General features: G+C 46.9%; 1 protein-coding gene across 1 annotated transcript in view; it reads right to left on the reverse strand.

Annotated features, from left to right (window-relative positions):
* Positions 1-2,738: 2,738 nt before the first annotated feature.
* Positions 2,739-22,202, reverse strand: part of stac (SH3 and cysteine rich domain) — a 222,741-nt gene continuing 203,277 nt past the window's right edge. The window contains exon 11 of the mRNA XM_041190230.1: positions 2,739-3,137. Within this exon, the coding sequence (XP_041046164.1) occupies positions 3,039-3,137 (99 nt within the window). The 3' untranslated portion in view covers positions 2,739-3,038. The remainder of the gene's footprint in view (positions 3,138-22,202) is intronic.

Genomic DNA, 22,202 nt, shown 5'->3' on the forward strand with positions numbered 1-22,202 from the left:
TCCGCATCTGATGATGCCACAATCAGTGCCTCATGGCCCACCTCTGCGCCAACATCTGATGAGTCCTTTGCCTCCAGGCTGTTATTTGGCTGGCTGCTGCAGGATTATGGTGAAAGCACCACTTCTGGTGCCGCTGCTGTGGCCTGTGCAGCATGTACTAAATACAGCCCACATTTTGCCTTGTCACAATTTTGAGAAACAATCAAAGGATATCTAGCAAATTAAATTTTGTGACATGGACAAGCTTGCTATTCAATTTGCATACAGCAAGATCCCATTTTGTTATTTTGGGAAAATACAACAGTTATTATGCACTGGATCTTTTGCTTTTATACATTCTCCTTAAATGCATGGGAATCAGGCCTCATTTCAGTTGAGTGGAGACTGGATCACTGACTGAATACTGGATTGATTCCTAGCAATAGTATTCGTGTCCAATAGATGCGTGCATCTCCTCATTCCTTGTAAAGAGTAGGTGGGGCTATTTAGCCTTGATTGCCACCTACCTCTGAGAAGTAGTCTGAAGGTAAGAACAGTGAGAAAGCCAATGAGAAATCACTCCAACTACTCTTCCCTAGAAAGTGGCTCAAGAATCTTACATGGGTTAGGATTCGCTCCTGGGGCAGAATACAACAGACAGATAGCCAGTGACAGTAATAGGGCTGTTCAAATCACTATGAACTTGGAATGACATTTAACTTAACTGTATTCCGCCAGATTATGAACACTGACGTCAGCAATAACGTTAATGAGAATAGCAATGTGGACTGGGAAATGCTTCAAAGCAAAGTCATTCTGGTTTATTCATCATGTAAAATTGTGTCTTTAGTTCGAAGTATTTTATTCCATTTGTTGTTTTCTTATTGGTTTTTTTGTGCGGGGTGTCAAAATGACTATTTTCTTTCACTTTTGCTTCCATAAATTTTCCATAAACCATTAAGCATAATCATATGAGCTCTCTCATTGCTACAGAACCAGGGCTACCAATTCATTACCCTCAAATCATTTACAGTTTTTACCCAGTTATTGTTTAACAAGGCTTAGATTAGAATCTTCAAACTGCAACTGTAGAAAAAAAAATAGAATTTCTTTCTTTGGACTAGCACAGAACAATCACAAAGCATAATTATAATATGACTGTTGAATAATAAACATTTTTTCTTTTATTGAATGATATAGTATTTGATTTTGCATTTTTTTTATTAACCCATAAATATGGGGATATTTGTAGCGAAATGACTGCCTCTATGGGGTGGCCAGTTCCACTGATTTTCAGATCATATATTGTGAATGGTGAAACACACAGTAAATTATACAAATAAAGCTACTAAACAGTCAGGAGTTGTCTTATTACATTCATTCTACAAAAATAATCACAAAACACATCTTCAAATAAAAATGTAAACACTTGAATTCTGCATAACCTGTTCTCTTTTTTTTTAATTCTTTTATTTTTTTCTCACATTTTAATGAAATGAATGAATTCAATTAATTTTAGCAGTTTTCTAAATTTAAGCCTTTTAATTTTTTTGCACATAATTCCTATCCTCCATTTTGCAAATGTTAGTTTCAAATATGTGACCTTTCATTGGCTGCAAGCAAGCTTTAAAGAGAGGTTTCACAGTCAATAATACGACTCTAAATCATAAGATTGACATGGCTTTGTAAAACGTATGACTCGTTTGACCCCTGATGTAAAAAAGGCATCATATCAGGACCAGGATCTGCCAAACAATTTTATTTAATAGTATCTCCCAAAGCCCAGAAGCTCATAGCTGTGCTTTTCTAACACTTTTAGTTAGAATGAGGCTGCTTCTCTCTAAATACTTTTTTTTAAAATATGCCCTTTGATTTGGCTTTATTTAACTCAAGAGGGCAGTTGGGCAGCCAGTTCCTTGACCTCCACCAGTGCCACTCTGAAGTTGACTACTAGGAGGCATATGAAGACAGTCCAGGGGATCACACCGATTGTTTCAGACTCCTTATGAGAAAGTGCCTGACCTCTACAGTCTACACTCAGCAACATGGCTGAAATCAGATACTCATCATGTGAGAGAAAATTATTTTTGGTTTGTAGATTTTATAATGATTTGTAGGCAATCGGCATCTTTATTTACACCAAACCAGACATAAATTTTAGATGTAATAAAAACTTAAAGCATTGTGTGCATTTATGTCTAATTGATGATAAACTACATTCAGCTAACCATACCAAAATGCCCTGCAGCATCAGATCCAATAACAAAGAAACACACATCTTATATCTTGTGGTGCCTTATTTGTCATAAAAGTGGCCACCAGTTTTCTTCTGGGTTATGCTGCTATTAGTCACTGAGACATCAATTTAGATAAGAATGTCCTCAAACTGCGAGCCACTGCAAATGATAATTGATTTTTTTTTCTCCTTTCTTGTAAATTTTTTTTGGTCAACTAAAATTGACAATAATTATGTTACTGGACTTGAATATTCTGAAGCACATCCCACGTAAATGTATACCAGGCAGATGTGTGATCCAGTGAGGTGTTCAGACACCAGGAAGGCCAATAATTTTGGGGTTAAACCACAACTAACTTTAGCCAAGAAACTTTATACTGGTAACATGATAACATAACCAGCAAGTGTGATGCAGAGACAGCTGTCCTTTGAAAACACACAGCACAGCACATACTTCATGAAAACATACGCAGTTTAAAAAAAAACATCCCTGTACTTGATTAGCTACTTTCTATTTGGATGCTAATAATGGGTAGATGAACAGTAAAGACATTTAAACTGTCCTTGCCATTGTCAGATTTTATAGGGTTAGGATATCGCCAAACCCTATATACAACTGCAGATTTCACTGTCTCCCATCTGGGAGAGGAATGCCAAGATCTGGATTTTATGAAGCAATTATGAACTCCTTCATTGATTCTTTTGGTAGTCTGACTGTCCACAAAGGACCACAAGACAGTTCATCTTTGCTGATAATGTGAGACAAGGATGGCAAGTACCACAATAAGTAACATCACCTTCACTACACAGACCCGATGTAACATCAGATACTGACAAGGATATCAAGTGGCACAAAACCCTTCTTCTTTCCACTGCGCACTTTAATGAAACCATTAATTTCTTCACCCTTGTCCACACAGATCTGCAAATAGAGGGAAGCGTTAAATAGCGAGCCGCAGGAGATTCATGTGGCTAAATTAAAACCCGTAGCAACACTCTAGAAGCTAATTTTCATGAGCTGTGACAATGGAAGCGTGTATGTGATGGATAGTTTTAATGAAAGTCAAGTCTGTCTGTCTTATTTCTGATTTGGACATGTAACAACACCAAAGCCTAATCGCATGGTCTCAAGAAACTGAGTCATTTTAAACTACATTGCCTGTCAGCAACCTGGTGGAGTGGAAAGCCTGTCCTTTATACAACCTGCCTGATTTTTGTTCCATTGATTCACTTCTCCAGGTTAATATCCAGGCCATGAAGTGAAAAATTATCTGCTCCAGTCTGCCCCCAACCCACCCCCACCCCAGGAACCATTGAAGGTGAGAGTACTATTTAAACATTTGTGCATATAGCATGATGATATTAAGGTTTTCAGTAGATAAACCAGCATTCAATGTTGCCTTGGCACAAGTGACAGAAAATAAACTGATGCATTTCTGTCATGTAAATATTACAGAAGATGGTGCAGGGGCAAGCATGGTGGCAGCAGCAAAATAGGTAGGTTTCTATCTATTTCCCACCTCAGTTCCTTCTTAGCTTGTTATGATATACTCCTTAAACCATGAGGATTCACATGACGGTATTGTGAACCAGGATATTAAGCCTATATCTAAGGCTAGCCACAAGCTAAAAAAAAGTAGGGCTGGCTATCTCTTTCAAATACCTAAGCAGAAGTGAGTTTCTCCAAAGAGAAACAGGCAGATGCTTATCCTTGGAATCTTTTCCCAACCGTCACACAGCCTGCAATTTCATAGGATTATTCAGGATACTAGCTGTGTAATTTATAGAATGTTCCATACAGGTTCTGTTCAAAACACTCTAAACCTGTAAGAAAACAACCCTCTTGTTTCTGATATTTGGAAAGTGCATGTATTGGAGGACCTTATCTATGGTGTTTCTGTAATCTCCTGCATCCAGTTGGACATGACGGACTGTGAGGTGCTGATGCAACTAATACAGGAAAACCAGGAGGAGATTATGGTGTGAAAATTTAGCATGCCTATTGGTAATTAAACAGAGCTAGTCATGGGTTAATATGTTGCTGATAACATAGATGAGGTCAAAATGACACAAAGATAGCCTTTGGGTGGAATTTTCCGTGCCCTCTGGAGTTGGGCGTATTTGGGGACGTGAGTGGATAATCTGGCGATAAGGCCAAAAAGCCGTTTCACGACGTTGTGAAACCAGTTTGTAAACATCTGCTCTGCCCATCAATGGCGGGCCGCGTTTCCCGCTGTCAGACGTCAGGAACCTCATTGTGATACATCTGCATATCATTATAAGGCCAGCCCGCTGGGATCATCCCCCCACGCTAGATCATCCGGGCACATTGGCGTGATTGCACGTTGGTATGTTTCACAACAGATGTGCACTTAGTGGGCTGCACTTTGAGGCGAACTTGGAGGTGAGTGCACAGTAACATTGTGCAGCACTTGCGAGGGTCGCCTGTTGGACTTTAAAGTTGAGGCGAGTTGAGGGGTAGCAAGGGCTGCACTGCAATTGAGGTGACTTGAGTGGGGGAGGGCTTGCAGGGCTGCCTTCTGGTTGATATTAGTGTACAAGCACGTGCATGAGTGGGGGTGGGGCGGGGGGTGGTTGAGGAAAGAGGCCACGCATCAGGGAAACCTTGTATAAAGTGACCATTCCTCTGCAGCTGCGGCAGTTCACATGAAGTTCACAAACATTGATGTGATTGGAGTCGGGCCTCCAATTTATCTCTCCACTCAAGCAACGCAGAGGCATCAAAGTGCCACCAAATGCTCCAGAGCTTTTCAGCCCTTGAACACAGACTGCAAACTAATGAATGTTTTAGTGGACTGCAGAACAGTTGGATGACTGCGCACGTTGTACACTCTCCTTGCTAAAGCTGGCCATGGGGCAGTCACTGATGGAGGGGCTCACAGCCCCTTGCAATGTCAGCATCCTGGTTTGGGCCAGTCTCCCCCATGGTCCAGGCTAACAGTGCAGCCTTACAGTGCGGGTTAGGGGACTGTCTGCGCCTGTGCTGAGAGCACAGCATGTAGTCCAGTGGGCGAAGCTGCTGACAATCGGTCAGGTGAAGTGGGGCGGAGGAAGGTGGCGTTTTGGGCAGCCACGCAGCACACTAAACTCTGGTCGTCCAAGTGATGGCCAGCACTCTCCGGGATGCCTTAAGGGGTCTTCAGACTTAATCAGGAGAGGTTCTTAGTACACCCACACTGATCCACGCATCTCTCTCTTTCATCCTGCAGGAGGAGTACATTAGGAGCACGAAGCCTGGTGAACTTGTTGTATGCTACGTGGTACAGGTAGTGGAGGCGAAGGAGAAGAGAGCGAAGGAGGTGCCTGGCTACGCAAAGGAGGTGCAGCACCCTCAGGAAGAAAGGGCGGCTGAGGCTCCTGCACACACTGTTGAGGGACTACAGCGAGCTGTTGCTGGTTAGCACCTAGCAAGACCCAGCATCTATAGACGTCGCCTTTCATTCCTGTAGATGATCGAGAACCAGTGTCGCCAAAGACTGTACATGTCTAGGATCTGGTCGGTCAGATCTGCCAGCTGCTGCAGGATTTGGCACCATGGGGACATGGAGGGCATTCACTGCTAGAGGCTGTGAAAGTGACTGTGGTGCTCAACGTTTTATGCCAGTGGCTCCTTTCGGAGCAGTTGGATTTGCCCAGTTCTCAGGTTTCCGACAGGTGCAGGGTACTATCAACCTTACTCACATGGTGCTCAGATCTCCATCGCAACAAGTGGTCAACTATGTCAACTGCAAGGGCTTCCATTCGCTGAACGTGCAGCTGGTGTGCGATCACCACAAACACATCCTGCAGGTCTGCGCACGGTTTCCAGGGAGTGTCCACGACTCCTACATTCTCAGTTGGTCACAGATCCCTGAGGTCTTCCAGGATACACAGAGGCTGCAGGGATGGCTCCTCGGGGATAAGGGCTACCCACAGAGGATGTGGCTGATGACACCAGTGTGGCAGCCTCAGACTGCAGCAGAGCGAAAGTATAGCGAGACTTATGCTGCAATTCTCACCTTAGTGGAACAAAACTATCAGGATGCTGAAAATGAGGTTCCATTGCTTGGACCAGTCTGGTGGAGCCTTGCAATATAGTCCACAGAGGGTGTCTTACACTGTTAATATTCGTTGTGGACTTTACAACCTGGCGCTGTAATAGGGAGAGGAACTGGCTGAGGAGGAGATGGAGGTCTCCTCCGTTGAGGAGGACATCGATGGGGATGAGGGTAAGGAGGTCCTCAAAGTTGACGCTGAAGGCAATGAGGCCATTGCACTGACCAGACAAAGCAGGCATGCTCGTGAGGCCCTCACAGCTGCTAGATTTGTGCAGGATGATGACAACGTGCAGTGAGGAGACACCATAGATCCTCACATTGCATCTGTGAACCTTTGACTCCAGTCTGACTGATGGTAGTGCAGGTGAACCTTTGACTCCAGTCTGACTGATGGTAGTGCAGGTGACCTCTGTGATAATGCTCCTGTCATAGAGATGCAGTGGAGGCCTGAATAGTCACTTGATTGCACGAGGATGATGACGACATGCAGTGAGGACACTTCATAAATCTTCGCATAGCCTCCGAGAATGTCTAACTCCTATCTGGCTGAGGGCAGCTTGCTTGTGCTCTATGATCAGGGTCATATCATGGAGATGCAGCCGTTAAACTTTAGAAGTATCTGATCTTTGTCAGCCTTCAGCACCTGAGTCCTTCAGGAGCACAGCGTCACTGGTCACAGATGCTGAAGAGATGGGGGCCAGCCCCACCTTAAAGGTGCTGAGAGCACACAGAGAGAATAATGGAACTCTGTGACGCCTACCCAGCACATTCTGGCAACAATGACAAGCACCATTGAGCTGCAGACATCAGTAATGTGTTCACGGAGTGTGAGGCCCGACCTCATTTGGTCTGAAGGCTGTACGAAGCATAGGGAAGAGGCCCTGAACTGTGACACCTCCCTTTACCCTGTGCAAGGACCAAGGTTTCACATCTGAGTGACACAAACATCGGTCATCAGAACAAGGAGCCATTGGCAAGGAGAAATTCTTGGGAGTTTATTTACAATAGTGAACATTATGTAGAAGTAATTTACAACCGTGCCCAGGCTGTGCAACTACATCTTCTTAACCTTCCTAACACTGCTGATACATCCTGGTGCTCCCTCAACATCCACAGCGGAGGTGGAGGAAGCCTGCTGACTGCCATGGCTTGTCTGTGATGTCCTTTATGGTGTCCTCTGGAGGGCCAAGACCTGGGCCTGTGTTTGGGGGTCACAGGAAGAGGGGATTTGGATGGGCCAGATACTCCCAGAGTCACCTGGATGGATGGCCCCAGGGTGTATACCTGTTGGTCCTCGTCCCTATGGATGCCTGAGGGCCCCTATCTCACACCTTGAGGAGGAGGGAGTGAGATTGAGCTGCCCCGTACTCCTCTTGCATTGATACTATTGGAGGCCAACTACGGCATCAGTGATGGTGTTCATCTCGCACAGCAGTGCAGAAGCAATGTCCTGGACCAAGATCTCCATGGTGGACACCATCCTACCAGCGTTGACCATGGTGCATTGGCATGTTGGTGCCATCACCTCACGCTGAAGTTGGATAGACTCCTCCATCATGCCTTGCAATCTGAGCAGTGCAGCAGATATCCCTTCCAGATGTTCCTGAGCTTGCCTTTGCAGCTCCAACAACTGAGGTAAGACCGAATCCAGGGGCTCACTACCTGACTTGGACTCAGCAGATTTCTGGCCTCCAGCAGTCCTCCAAGTGCCAGGGACCTGGGGAGTCCCTGCTGCTGCCTGCTGTGGATCAGGCAGTGTGATGTGCTCACCAGGTTATGATTCCAAAGCTACTGTAAACTGGGTCCCACCGAGGTGCGTGTCTCTGTGTTGATTGAGGGTTTGGGTGAGCGCTGTGATGGATCTTCAATGAAGATGCCTCAGATTCCTATTCAGTGGATTCTTTGGGGCTTGAGTCGAGGCGCTGGGTCCTGGACCCCCTTGGCTGTTTCCCAAATGTGCTTGTGAAAGCAAGGAGAGATAATTAGTGCATGGCAGTGGCCTGTGAAACAGGACACATCACTCACAGCATGGTTGTCTGATGGATGTTGCACTGCTGGATCCTCACTTCTTAGAGCACTGCTGACCTCACCATCAGCACAGGAACAGTCCAGATCCTTGCCTGCCAGCTGGATGTCTCTGTTTTCAAAGTCCATGGGGACCTTGATTTCAGGCATTCCTCCACCACCCCGTGACCTCTCCCTTTTATTGTGGGCCAGCTTGTCCTGCATGAATAAAGATGGGGAGAGTGTAAGCAAGACGCCTGCCGGCCAGATGATAAGTATGCCTGGCATGTGTGGGTTGTGAGTGATCCCACAGACGGGGTGAGGACAATGAAGGTGAGTGTGAGAGACTGAATGGTGATGTCCCTTGAACTGGCAGTGAGTGAGGGCCCTGTGGATATGTGATGGGTTTGTGAGTTGAGAGTGATGAGACGAGGGAGAATGGAGGAGATCGTTCATCCTCTTCGGCACTGGGTGGCTGTTCTCTTTTGCAGGGCATTAGTGCTGACCAGCACTGCCACCGCTTCCCATGCTGAATTGGTGATGTTGTTGACCCTCCTGTGGCCAGAGCGGGGATAAAGGACATTACAGCAGGCCCCCAAAGCATCCAAAGGGCACTCAAGGGATGGGTCATCAAACCAGGGGCGTTGCAATCTTCTTGCCTTTTGGGGCCATGTTTTCCTCGCAGCAGTCCTAGGCTGGAAGCACTGAAAGGTGTGCGCGTGGATGCACTTTAAATATGGTGCCCTGTGTGATGAAGCGGTGAGGTGCTGGCATAGCGGGCGGGAGACCACCTGCCATGGAAACGGCGTGTTTCCTGGAAATGCATAATTAATGCAGCGGGACTGGAATGATACGGTGTGAAAAGCTGCCATTGCGGCTGGCGGGTAAAATGTCATTTTTCCCACCCACTACCGCATTTATTGCAAATCTGGGGCAATTCTGCCCTATGTCAGGGTTCAAAAATTCAATACTGCAAGAAGCTTAGAGGGCTACAGAAAGTGTAGGGGAGAAATTATAAAGGAAATAAGGAAAGCAAAGAGAAGGCATGAAGAAGTATTGGGAAAGAAATTCAAGGAAAACCCAATGTTGTTCTAGAAATACATAGAGAGCCAGGGAATAGTCAAGGAAAGAGAAGGGTCTGTTACAGTTTAAAAGTGTATGTGGAGGTGGAAGTTGTGGGCATGGTTGTTAATGAATAGTTTGGGTCAGGTTTAGGCTATTGAGGAGGGTGGCTCGGGTTGGGAAATTTGCCGATTTGCTGGATGCGCCTTGGTACATGGAAGCATGAGTTCCAACATTGTCGGTCTGTGCCAGGGCAGGTGGAGAGGGGTGCTGGATAGAGTCAGCCTGATGAGCTGGGAAACAGATGCAAGGAGGCCACTGGGGCAGATGAATGCCTAGACGGGCTGGTTAGAAGGTCTGCCTCAGTTCTCTGGGACTTCATCAGAGTTATTTTGGAAGATTTTAGGCCCTCTGGCCCTCACCGCACACACATCTTTAGCCCCACCACCCCACTCCCCCATATCGTTCCTCAAACACACCAACTCAATGCCCTCCACCCACAGCGCCAATGGCACCTCATACCATCAATACTAACTACCTGCCAACTCAATATCTCTCACCAATTCTCCCATGGCTCCTCAAACCATCCAAGCCAACTCAATACCACCTCACCAGTATCTACCACGGGCAGACAACAGAAACAAGGTAGAGAATAAAATAAACTTCTAAAAGTCTAAGAGAGCTCCCATTCTACACACTTGATAGTGAATAATCTCCAATTCATGAAGCCCATTAAAGTTTTAAAATTTCAAATGGTTAATCTCTCATATAAGTTACGAACTTCTCCTGACATCAGAGACAGCTATTCCGTTAATAGACTGCAGCATTTGAGACACAGAATTTTATTTTTACAATCACTAAGAGCTTCAGCCAGTTTTTTTCATAGCTTAAAGAGCGAATCAATTACAAAACTTCATATCATGAAAGTTAAACATACCTTATCCGCCCGTCATAAGCAATTTCGCCTGCTCCATCAATTTGTGGCTTCCACACTGCAGGTTAAGGCCCTTGCAACAGCTAAAATGGGGTCTGTTTGAACTCAGTACTAAGTTCAAATGGTTCTGCTGTGTTTGGGTTTACCTCAGGTGTGAATAATGGCCCATGCTAGCTCCCCATGCCCACAAAAATTGGATTTGTCAGAAATGTGGGCAGTACTTCCTCATTTAGGTCCCACCTGCCATTTTAAAGGTCCCCAAATCTTTCCGACTCCACAGAAATCAGCTCCTTTGTTTCCATTTTCACAAAAAAGAGGGACAAGCAACATTGTAGTTAAGGAGAAGTACGAAATATTGAATGAGATAAACATAGTTAGGGTGGAAATATTAATATGTTTAACGTCAATAAAAGTGAATAAACCACCAGGCCAGGGTGAAATGTATTCCAGGCAGCTACCAGAAACAAGGGAAGAAATAGCAGTATTGCTGACCATTAGCTTCCAATCCTCTCTGGCTGAAGACACTACGACAGAAACTTGAAGATATTTAACATCGTACCACTATTTAAAAAGATAAGACTGGGTAGGCAAACTAAATACAAGCCAACCAGCCTAACCAAGGTGATGGGCAAATTATTAGAAAAAATTCTAAGGGACAACAAAATTGTCATTCAGAAAGAGAGAGGTTAATTAAGGAGTCGGCATGAATTTGTTGAGGGAAGGTTGTGTCTGACTAGATTGAATTTTTTGAGGAGGAAACAAGGAGCAATGAGATTTGATATAGTCTAAATGGATTTTGACAAGGACCCAGATGGCAGATTGTTCAGAAAACTAAAAGCTCATGGGACCCAAGGGAAAGTGGCAAGTTGAATCCAAAATTGATTCAGTAGTAGGGAGCAAAGGATAATGGTCAATGGGTGTTTTTTTGATTGGAAGACTATTTCTAGTAGGTTTCCATAGGGCTAGGTCTGGGCCCCTTGCTGTTTGTGGTATGCATATGGCTCTGTATAGGTCTTTTACAGTGGACACAAACACAATAGGTCAAATAACCTCCTTCTGTGCTGTAAATTATTTCTGTGTTTCTATGACATAAATGTTGCTGGCCTTCCTGAGGCAAGGTTCTTATCCTTGGCCTGTGAATTTGATAATTCCTTGTCCTAGAGTCGTATTCACCTGCTTCTGTTCCCTTTCTGCTTGCCACAGATATATAAGCTTCGCTCGCTGCTGTTCACATAAGTTGGGATAATTTCGGCCATAGTAGAACTGGCATTAACCATATTATACTGCATCACTCACTGCTACAGATGGGATCTTTGAGCCATTACATGTTCATGGGGAACACTGTCCCTGCAAGTTGGGAAATCATGGGTACAGCGTCCTCAAAAATTACTGTTATCACATCCATAACTTCCTGATATGCATAGGAGGCATGTGAGTATCAAGTAAGAAAAATTAGCTCTAATTTTATAGACCTACAATAGTATGCACCTATGTGCAGAATCAGCCCTCAAATTCCTCAGTGAGAGAACTACATTTTCTGAAATATTTAAAACATTTCTTCAAATCAATTATACTGAGCCAATGACTTCTTGGGTTGAAATTTCTGCCCTTTCATCACAAATGAATCCACTGTTAGTAAATGTGGAATTTGAAAGCCTTTAATGATTAGAAAATGATCTATTAATTACATGAACACATGAACTTTTAAGTGAGGCTTCAATTACCATGGTTTTAATTTCCAATTATCCCAACTTATGTGAACAGCAGCAAGCGAAGCTTATATTTCTGTGGCAAGCAGAAAGGGAACAGAAGCAGGTGAATACGACTCTAGGACAAGGAATTATCAAATTCACAGGCCAAGGATAAGAACCTTACCCACTGGAAGCACAAATTAGGAAATTGCTCCAAAAGTTTTCTGGACGAAACCATTGCAGTTCGCTCTTAATTTTGCAATATGCTGCCATGGGAGCATAGGTTTGGGCAATCACTCCTTAGTGATCAGCTATGTCAATCATTATATACTTGAACCTTGGCAGTGACAGCAGTGTGAAGTCTGGTGAACTTGTTGATGAAAAGGGTGTTGACTGCAATATGGATTCATTGGAACCAGCAATAGTGTCCTCTATGATTGAAGGAGGATATAGGGCATGTAATATTCAAGTTTTTAATGGTATAAAATTAAGCGGTTTAAAAATAACAAAGAACTGCATGTCCAAGCTTAAAGTGCTCTTGATTGAGTAGAGGATTGGGTATAAAACAATAACAGCTTGCATTTACATAGTGCCTTTCTTGTAGTGAAATGTCCGAAGGCACTTCATGGAGTTGACAGTTTATTGATGTATATTTCTTTTGTTGAAAGGAGTTGGGGAGCCTTATATTTAATAGATTATACTATAGTATTATGCTACATTTCTTTTTCAGTCTTACAGATGGAAAATGGACACCTGAGGGTCCAATATAGCTGGTTACAAGCATGTGTTCATTCTGAGCTAGAAGTCTGCACCTACCATAATGGTATAGGCACCTCCATAGACCATAGACCATTTACACTTGAAAGGGATTGAAGGCTTCAATTATGAAAATCATAGAATTATCAAAGTATCTGCACAGAAGACAGTTATTTGGGCCATTGTGTTTGTGCTGGCTGGGAAAGAGCTATCCAGTCTAATCTCACTTTCCAGCTCTTAGTCCTTAGTCCTATAGGATATGACACTTCAAATACATATCTAATTACTTTTTAAATGCAGTGAGGGTTTCTGCCTCTACCACCATTTCAAACAGTGAGTTCCAGGCACCCACTATCTTCTGGATGAAAAAATTACTCCTACTCTCTCATTTATCCCTTTTACTAATGTTTCAAAAATGCTCCTGGTTATTGACCTCTTTGCTAAGGGAAATAGGTTCTTCCTAACCACTATATCTAGGCCTCACTCAATTTTATACACCTCCATTAAATCTTACCTCAGCCTACTCTGTTCCAAAGAAAGCATCTCCAACTGATCCAAGGTTTACTCATTGCTAAGCTTCTCCAGTCCTGGTAATATCCTTGTAAATCTCCTCTGTACCTTCTCTAGCATGGTCACATTCTTCTTGTAATGCAATGACCAGAAATGTACACAATAATCTAGCTGTGGCCCAACTAGTTTTAAATAGTTAGAGCATGCCCTTGCTCTCTCTGCGCAGGGAGGACAAACAAGGCAAAGGAATACACAATAAATAATAGGATACTGAGAAGTATAGAGGAATAGAGGGACCTTGGAATTCATGTCCACAGATCGCTTAAGGTAGCAGGACAAGTAAATAAGCTGAACAAGAAGGCATGAGGGATTCTTCCTTTTATTGCTGACCAGCATGTGGCATGGGGAGTAAGCTGGAGATCACTACTGCTGAGGTCCTGCTTAATAATTTATCTTCAGCACCTTAAAATCTGCTTGCAAAACCTCATCCCTCTAACTTGTGTTGTTGGCACCAATATAACGTCGAGCTGCTCACCCTCCACCTTAGGATGTTCTGCAGCCACTCAGTGTCCTCCAAATCTGACACCAGGGAGACAACATATTATCCTGCAATCAAATCTGTGGCTGCAGAAGTGCCTGCCTGTTTTCCTAACTGTTGAATTCCCTATCGCTACTGCTGTTTTGACTTTCCTACTACCCTCCTGAATTATGATCACTACTGCCAAAGTGCTCTCCTATTGTTGCCCCTTCCACCTGTCTAGCCCAATTTTTTAAGACTAAGGGTTGAATTGACCGTGCCCACTGGCGTTGGGCATGTTCGATGGTGTGAGCGGACAATATGGCAAGAAGGCCAAAAATCGGTTTCACAACATCGTGAAACCGGTTTGCGATCGTCCGCTCAGCCCGTCAATGGCGGGCCACCTTTCCCACCATTGGACGTTGGGAACCTCATTGTAATACATCAGCATATCATTGTAAAGCTAGCCCTCCGGATTCATTCCCCCCTGCCCCGCTGCATCATCCACCCATCACTCCGACATGTTTCACAGCAGCATACAAAAGACGTACATTTGGCGGGCTGCACTTTGAGGGGATCTCAGAGGTGAGTGCAATATAACATGTGGAGCACTCACGAGGGACGCCTGTTGGACTTCAAGGTGGAAGTGCATGGGGGGGAGGCAGGCCTTTAGCTTATCTTCCCATTCAAGCATCGCAGGGGCATGAAAGTACCACCAAATGCTCCAGAGCTTTTCACCCCTTGAGCACAGTCTGTAAACTAATGAGCATTTTAGTGGACTGCAGAACAGTTGGACAACTGGGCAAGTTGTACAATCTTCTTGTTAAAAGCTGGCCCTGAAGTAGTCACTGGTGGAGGTGCTCACAGCCCCTTGCAATCTCATCATCCCAGTTTGGACCAGTATCCCCATGGTTCAAGCTAACAGTGCAGCCTTACAGTGTGGGTTAGGGGAATGCCTGTGCCTGAGCTGAGATACAGCATGCAGCCCAGTGGGCAAAGTTGCTGCTACTCAGTCAGGTGGAGTGGGGCGGAAGTGGGTTGGATTTCAGGCAGCCATGCAGTACACTAAATTCTGGCCATCTAAATGGTGGCCAGCACAATGTGGGATGTGTTAAGGGCCTTCAGACTTAACCGAGAGATGTTCTTAGTACACCTAAACTAACCCATGGGTCTCTCTCTCTCTCTCTTTCATCCTGCAGGAGGAGTACATCAGGACCATGGAGCCTGGTGAATTATGTCTTGAGGTGTACAGAGAGAGATGACAACGGAGAAGAGAGCAGGTGCCTGGCTGCGCAGAGAGAGGAGCAGCACCCTCTAGAAGAAGGGGCAGCTGGGGCCATCTACACAGGCCACTGAAGAGCCACAGTGAGCTGTTTCCTGGTCGGCGCCTAGCTAGACCCAGGGTCTATTGACGCCGCCTTTCATTCCTGCAGATGACCAAGAACCAGAGTCATCAAAGACTGTGCATGTCTAGGGAACTGGTCGGTAACATCTGCCAGCTACTGCAGGATTTAGCGCCATGACACATGAAAGGCATTCACTGCCAGTGGCCGTGAAAGTGACAGTGGTGCTCAATTTCTACGCCAGTGGCTCCTTTCAGGGCTCTGCAGGTGACCTCAGTGGGATAACACAAGCCACCACCCACAAATGAATCACACAACTTTGTGCATTTCGCCCAGGACCAGGAGAGCCAGGACGCAAGGGTGATTGGGTTTGCCCAGATCTCAGGTTTCCCACAGGTGCAGGGCACCATCGACAGCCCTCAGGTGGTGTTCAGATCTCCGTCGCAACATGAGGTCAACTATGTCAACCACAAGGGCTTCCACTGGCTGAATGTGCAGCTGGTGTGCAACCACCACAAATGCATCCTACAGGTCTGCGCACAGTTTCCATGGAGCGTGCACAACTCCTACATTCTCAGTCGGTTCCAGGTCCCCGACATCTTTCAGGGTCCACAGAGGCTGCAGGGATGGCTCCTCGGGTACAAAGGCTACACACAGAGGACATGGCTGATGACATATGTCTGGCAGCCTCAGACTGCAGAAGAGCGAAAGTATAATGAGGCCCATGCTGCAACTTGCAATTTGGTGGAGCAGACCATCGAGATGCTGTAAATGAGGTTCCCGTGCCTGGACCGGTCTGGTGGAGCCCTGCAATATAGTCCACAGAGGGTGTCAGGCATCGTCATCGCCTGCTACACCCTTTACAACCTGGCACTGCCATAGGGAGAGGAACTGGCAGAGGAGGAGATGGAGGAGCTGGAGGTCTCCTCCAATGAGGAGGATGTCGACGGAGATGAGGCTGAGGAGGTCCTCGAAGGTGACGATTATGGGGATGAGGCCCTCACAATAGCCGGACGAGGAAGGAATGCTCGGGAGGCCCTCTTAGTGCTCGATTTGTGGAGGATGATGACTACATGCAGTGAGAAGATACCATAAGATCCTCACATTGCATCTATGAACGTTTGACTCCAGTCTGGCTTATGGCAGCGCGCATACCCTCTGTGATAATGCTCCTGTCATGGAGACGCAGTGGAGGCCCTAATAATTGCTCGATTGCAGGAGGATGATGACGACAGGCGGTGAGGACACTCCATAGATCCTCACAGAACCTCTGTGAATATCTGACTCCTGTCTGGCTGAGGGCAGCTCGCTTGCGCTCTGTGATCAGGGTCATATCATAGAGAGGCAGCCATGAAACTTTAAAAAACATCTGATTTTTTTCCACCTTCAGCACCTGACCCCTTCAGGAGCACAGCGACGCTGATCGTTGATGCTGAAGAGATGGGCTGAGGGCACAAACAGAGAATAACAGAACTCTGTGATGCCTCCCATGATATTCTGGCAACAATGCCAGGCACCGTCAAGGTGCAGGCATCATTAATGTGTCCAGGGAGTTGAGGCCGGACCATCATTTTAGTCTGAAGACGTACAGGGCACAGGGAAGAGGCAGTAGACTGAGACACCTGCCTTTATCTTGTGCAGAAAGGTTTCACAACTGAGAGACATGAACACTGCTCATCAGAACAAGAAGCCATAGGCAGGGAGGCATTCTTTGGAGTTTATTGACAAAAGTGAACATAATGTTCAAGTGATTAACACCCATGACCAGACTGTGCAACTATATCTTCTTAACCTTTCTAACCCTGCCACTACATCTTGGTGCTCCCCAAACATCCACAGCGGAAGTGGAGATAGCCTGCTGACTGCTATGCCCTGTCTGTGATGATCTTGATGGGCGTCCCCTGGAGGGCTGAGACCTTGAAGGCCCTGGCCTGCATTTGGAGACCTGCTGTGTGGCAGTGGCACCCTCCTTGGCCTGTGGAGCTGGAGTTGTTGAGGTCATAGGAAGAGGGGATTCGGCTGGGCTGGTCATTCCCAGAGTCACCTGGATGGATGGTCCTGGAGTTGCACCTGTTGATCCTCCTCCCTATGGGTGCCCAAGGGCCCTTGACTGTCTCTTTGAGGAGAAGGGGTAGCTGGAGTGAGATTGAGTTGCCCCACACTCCTCCTGTATACACACTGTTGGAGGCCAACATTGGCGTCAGTGATGGAGTTCAGCCCATGCAGCAGTGCAGGAGCGACATCCTGGACCAATGTCTCCATGGCGCCACCATCCTTCCAGTGTTGACCTCAGTGCATTGGCATGCCAGCGCTATCACCTCTGCCTGAAGGTGGACAGACTCCTCCACTCTGCCTTGCAATCTGAGGAATGCAGTGGACATCCCTTCCTGATATTCCCAAGCTTGCCTTTGCAGCTCCAGCAACTGTGACATGACCAAGTCCAGAGGCTTGTCGTCTGACTGGGACTCAGTAAATTTCTGGCCTCCGGCTGTCCTCAGGGTGCCAGACACCTGGGAAGTCCCTGCCACCACCTGCTGTGGATCAGACAGTGCGGTGTGCTCACCAGGTTGTGATCCTAAGGCTACTCTAAAGCTAGGTCCCACTGAGGTGTGTGTCTCTGCACTGGTGGAGGGTGTGGGTGAAGCTGTGATGGGACCTCAGAGAGGGTACCTCCAGGTTCCTCTTCAGAGATTTCTTCGGGGCTTGAGTGGAGGCCCTGGGTCGTGGACACCGTCGCCTGTGACCGATGTGTCTGTGAAAGCAAGGGGAGATAATTAATGCATGGCAGTGGCCTGTGAAACAGGACACATCAGTCACAGTATGGTTGGATGTTACACTGCTGGATCCTCACTTGGGAGAGCACTGTCGACCTCACTGTCAGAACAGGAATGGTCCAGATCCTCACTGGCCAGCTGGGTGGCTCTGCTTTTAAAGTCCGTGAGGACCTTGATTTCGGGCATTCCTCCACTGGTAAACGACCTCTCGCTCTTCTTGTGTGCCAGCTTGTCCTGCATAAATAGAGATGGGGAGAGTGTAAGCAGGATACCTGTCAGGTCAGATGACAAGTATGCCTGGCATGTGTGGGCGGTGAGTGGTCCCATGGACTGGATGAGGACAATGAAGGTGTGTGTGAGAGAGTGAATGGTCCCTTGAACTTGCATTGAGTGAGGGCCCTGTGGATGTGTGATGGGTTTGTGAGTTGACAGTGATGAGAAGAGTGACTTCTCCTGGTGGAAAAGAGATCATTCATCCTCTTGTGACACTGGGTGAATGTCCTCTTTTGCAGGGCGTTGGCACTGACCACCGCTGCCACCCCCCCTCCCCGCAAGCTGGATTGGTGAGGTTGCTGCCCATTCTGCAGCCAGAGCACGGGTACAGGACATCGCGGGAGCCTCCACTGCATCCAAAAGGCTTTTGAGAGACGCGTCACTGCACCTGGGGGCTGCAGGCTTTTTGCTTTTCAGGGTCATGCCTTCCATGCAGTAGTCGTGGGCTGGAAGCACTGAGTGGTGTGTGCATGGCTGCATTTTAAATGCAGCACCCAGCGTGGTTAAGTGGCGAGATGATGGCATGGAGGGCAAATGAGCGCCCGCCTGCCATGCAAACAGCGTGATTCCCAGCCGGGTTTGGAATGATACGGCATGAAAATCTGCCATTGTGGCTGGTGGGTAAACATTGTTTTACCCGCCTGCTACCATATTTAGTGCAAATCAGGGACGATTCCGCCCAAGTCCAGAATGGTGCCCTATCTTTTTGGGTTTGCTACGTACTGTCTAAAATCGTTCTCCCGAATGCATTTTAACAATTCTAAGCCCTCCATACATTTTACACTGATTCTTTCCAAGCCTATATTAGGATAGGTGAAACCTTCTTCTATTACTGTCCTGTTGTTTTTGCACTTCTCAGAGATTATCCCACATATTTGCTCTGCTTTTTTCCTCTGTCTTATGGGGTTCTAAAATTCACTTCCAGCAGTTTGATCACCCCTTTTTTGTTTTTCAGTTCATGTGGCTTCTAATGATGATCTTCCCAGCAAATCATCCCTCTTATCAGGTGTAATTGTGTTTTTAAACCAACATTGTTACCCTCCTCAACAAAAACAGAATTACCTGGAAAAACTCAGCAAGTCTGGCAGCATCGGCGGAGAAGAAAAGAGTTGACGTTTCGAGCCCTCATGACCCTTCGACAGAACTAGGTGAATCCCAGGAAGGGTTGAAATATAAGCTGGCTTAAGGTGGTGGGAGGGTGGGGGGGGAGGTGTTGGGTGGGGGGAGAGAAGTGGAGGGGGTGGTGTGGTTGTAGGCAAAAGCAGTGATAGAAGCAGATCATCAAAAGATGTCACAGACGGCAGAACAAAAGAACACATAGGTGTCAAAGTTGGTGATATTATCTAAACGAATGTGCTAATTAAGAATGGATGGTAGGGCACTCAAGGTATAGCTCAAGGTGGGGGGGAGCATAGAAGATTTAAAAATATTTAAAAATAATGGAAATAGGAGGGAAAAAGAAAAATCTATATAATTTATTGGAAAAAACAAAAGGAAGGGGAAAGAAACAGAAGGGGGTGGGAATGGAGGAGGGAGATCAAGACCTAAAGTTGTTGAATTCAATATTCAGTCCAGAAGGCTGTAAAGTGCCTAGTCAGAAGATGAAGTGTTGTTCCTCCAGTTTGCGTTGGGCTTCACTGGAACAATGCAGCAAGCCAAGGACAGACATGTGGGCAAGAGAGCAGGGTGGGGTGTTGAAATGGCAAGCGACAGGGAGGTTTGGGTCATTCTTGCGGACAGACCGCAGTTGTTCTGCAAAGCGGTCGCCCAGTTTACGTTTGGTCTCTCCAATGTAGAGGAGACCGCATTGGGAGCAACAAATGCAGTAGACTAAGTTGGGGGAAATGCAAGTGAAATGTTGCTTCACTTGAAAGGAGTGTTTGGGCCCTTGGACGTTGAGGAGAGAGGAAGTGAAGGGGCAGGTGTTACATCTTTTGCGTGGGCATGGGGTGGTGCCATAGGTGGGGGTTGGGGAGTAGGGAGTGAGGGAGGAGTGGACCAGGGTGTCCCGGAGGGAACAATCCCTACGGAATGCCGACAGTGGGGGGTGAAGGGAAGATGTGTTTGGTAGTGGCATCATGCTGGAGTTGGCAGAAATGGCGGAGGATGATCCTTTGAATGCGGAGGCTGGTGGGGTGATAAGTGAGGACAAGGGGGACCCTATCATGTTTCTGGGAGGGAGGAGAAGGCATGAGGGTGGATGCGCAGGAGATGGGCCAGACACGGTTGAGGGCCCTGTCAACGACCGTGGTTGGAAAACCTCGGTTAAGGAAGAAGGAGGACATATCAGAGGAACTGTTTTTGAAGGTAGCATCATTGGAACAGATGCGACGGAGGCGAAGGAACTGAGAGAATGGGATGGAGTCCTTACAGGAAGCGGGGTGTGAGGAGCTGTAGTCAAGGTAGCTGTGGGAGTCGGTAGCTTGTAATGGATATTGGTGGACAGTCCATCACCAGAGATTGAGACAGCGAGGTCAAGGAAGGGAAGGGAAGTGTCAGAGATGGACCACGTGAAAATGATGGAGGGGTGGAGATTGGAAGCAAAATTAATAAATTTTTCCAAGTCCCGACGAGAGCACGAAGCAGCACCGAAGTAATCATCGATGTACCGGAGAAAGAGTTGTGGAAGGGGGCCGGAGTAGGACTGGAACAAGGAATGTTCCACATACCCCATAAAGAGACAGGCATAGCTGGGGCCCATGCGGGTACCCATAGCCACACCTTTTATTTGGAGGAAGTGAGAGGAGTTGAAGGAGAAATTGTTCAGTGTGAGAACAAGTTCAGCCAGACGGAGGAGAGTAGTGGTGGATGGGGATTGTTCGGGCCTCTGTTCGAGGAAGAAGCTAAGGGCCCTCAGACCATCCTGGTGGGGAATGGAGGTGTAGAGGGATTGGACGTCCATGGTGAAGAGGAAGCGGTTGGGGCCAGGGAGCTGGAAATTGTTGATGTGACGTAAGGTGTCAGAGGAATCACGAATGTAGGTGGGAAGGGACTGGACAAGGGGAGAGAGAAGGGAGTCAAGATAACGAGAGATGAGTTCTGTGGGGCAGGAGCAAGCTGACACGATCGGTCTACCGGGACAGTTCTGTTTGTGGATTTTGGGTAGGAGGTAGAAGCGGGCCGTCCGAGGTTGGGTGACTATCAGGTTGGAAGCTGTGGGAGGAAGATCCCCAGAGGAGATGAGGTCAGTGACAGTCCTGGAAACAATGGCTTGATGTTCAGTGGTGGGGTCATGGTCCAGGGAGAGGTAGGAGGAAGTGTCTGTGAGTTGACGCTCAGCCTCTGCGAGGTAGAGGTTAGTGAGCCAGACAACAACAGCACCACCCTTGTCGGCGGGTTTGATGACGATGTCAGGGTTGGACCTGAGAGAATGGAGTGCAGTAAGTTCAGCGAGAGAGAGATTAGAATGGGTGAGAGGAGCACAGAAATTGAGACGACTAATGTCGCGCCGACAGTTCTCAACGAAAAGATCAAGGGAAGGTAAGAATCCAGAGAGAGGGGTCCAGGTGGAGGGTGGGTGAAAGGATCCATTGAATGGGGAGAGGACTCCTGCCCAAAGAAGTGAGCCCGGAGACGAAGACGGCGGAAGAAGAGTTCAGCATCGTGCCGAGCCTGAAATTCATTAAGGTGAGGGCGTAGGGGTATGAAACTAAGTCCTTTGCTGAGCACTGAACGTTCAGCATCGGAGAGGGGAAGGTCAGGGGGTATAGTGAATACACGGCTGGGGCTGGGATTGGAAGAAGGGGTGGGGACGGAGGGACAGGCAGGGATGGAGGGTCCTAGATGGATGTCGGTGTCGATGAGTTGTTGGAGCTTGCGTTCCTTAGCACTTGAGAGAAAGAGAAAAAGTTTCTTGTTGAGGCGTCGGATGAGCCGAAGAATAAAATGAAACTGGGGGCATGCGCAGCTTTGAAAAAGGGTACGGCGGTGCTGCTGGAGGGAGAGGTCGAGTGTGTTCATATGGCGGCGCATGGCACTGAGTGTGGATCTCAGGATGCGACGAGAACAGCAGTCCGAGAAACATTTTATGTCCCAGAAATACCTATAATCCTGGGTGGGTTCAAA

This window comes from Carcharodon carcharias, chromosome 6 (genome assembly GCF_017639515.1).
Source record: "Carcharodon carcharias isolate sCarCar2 chromosome 6, sCarCar2.pri, whole genome shotgun sequence".
NCBI lineage: Eukaryota > Metazoa > Chordata > Chondrichthyes > Lamniformes > Lamnidae > Carcharodon > Carcharodon carcharias.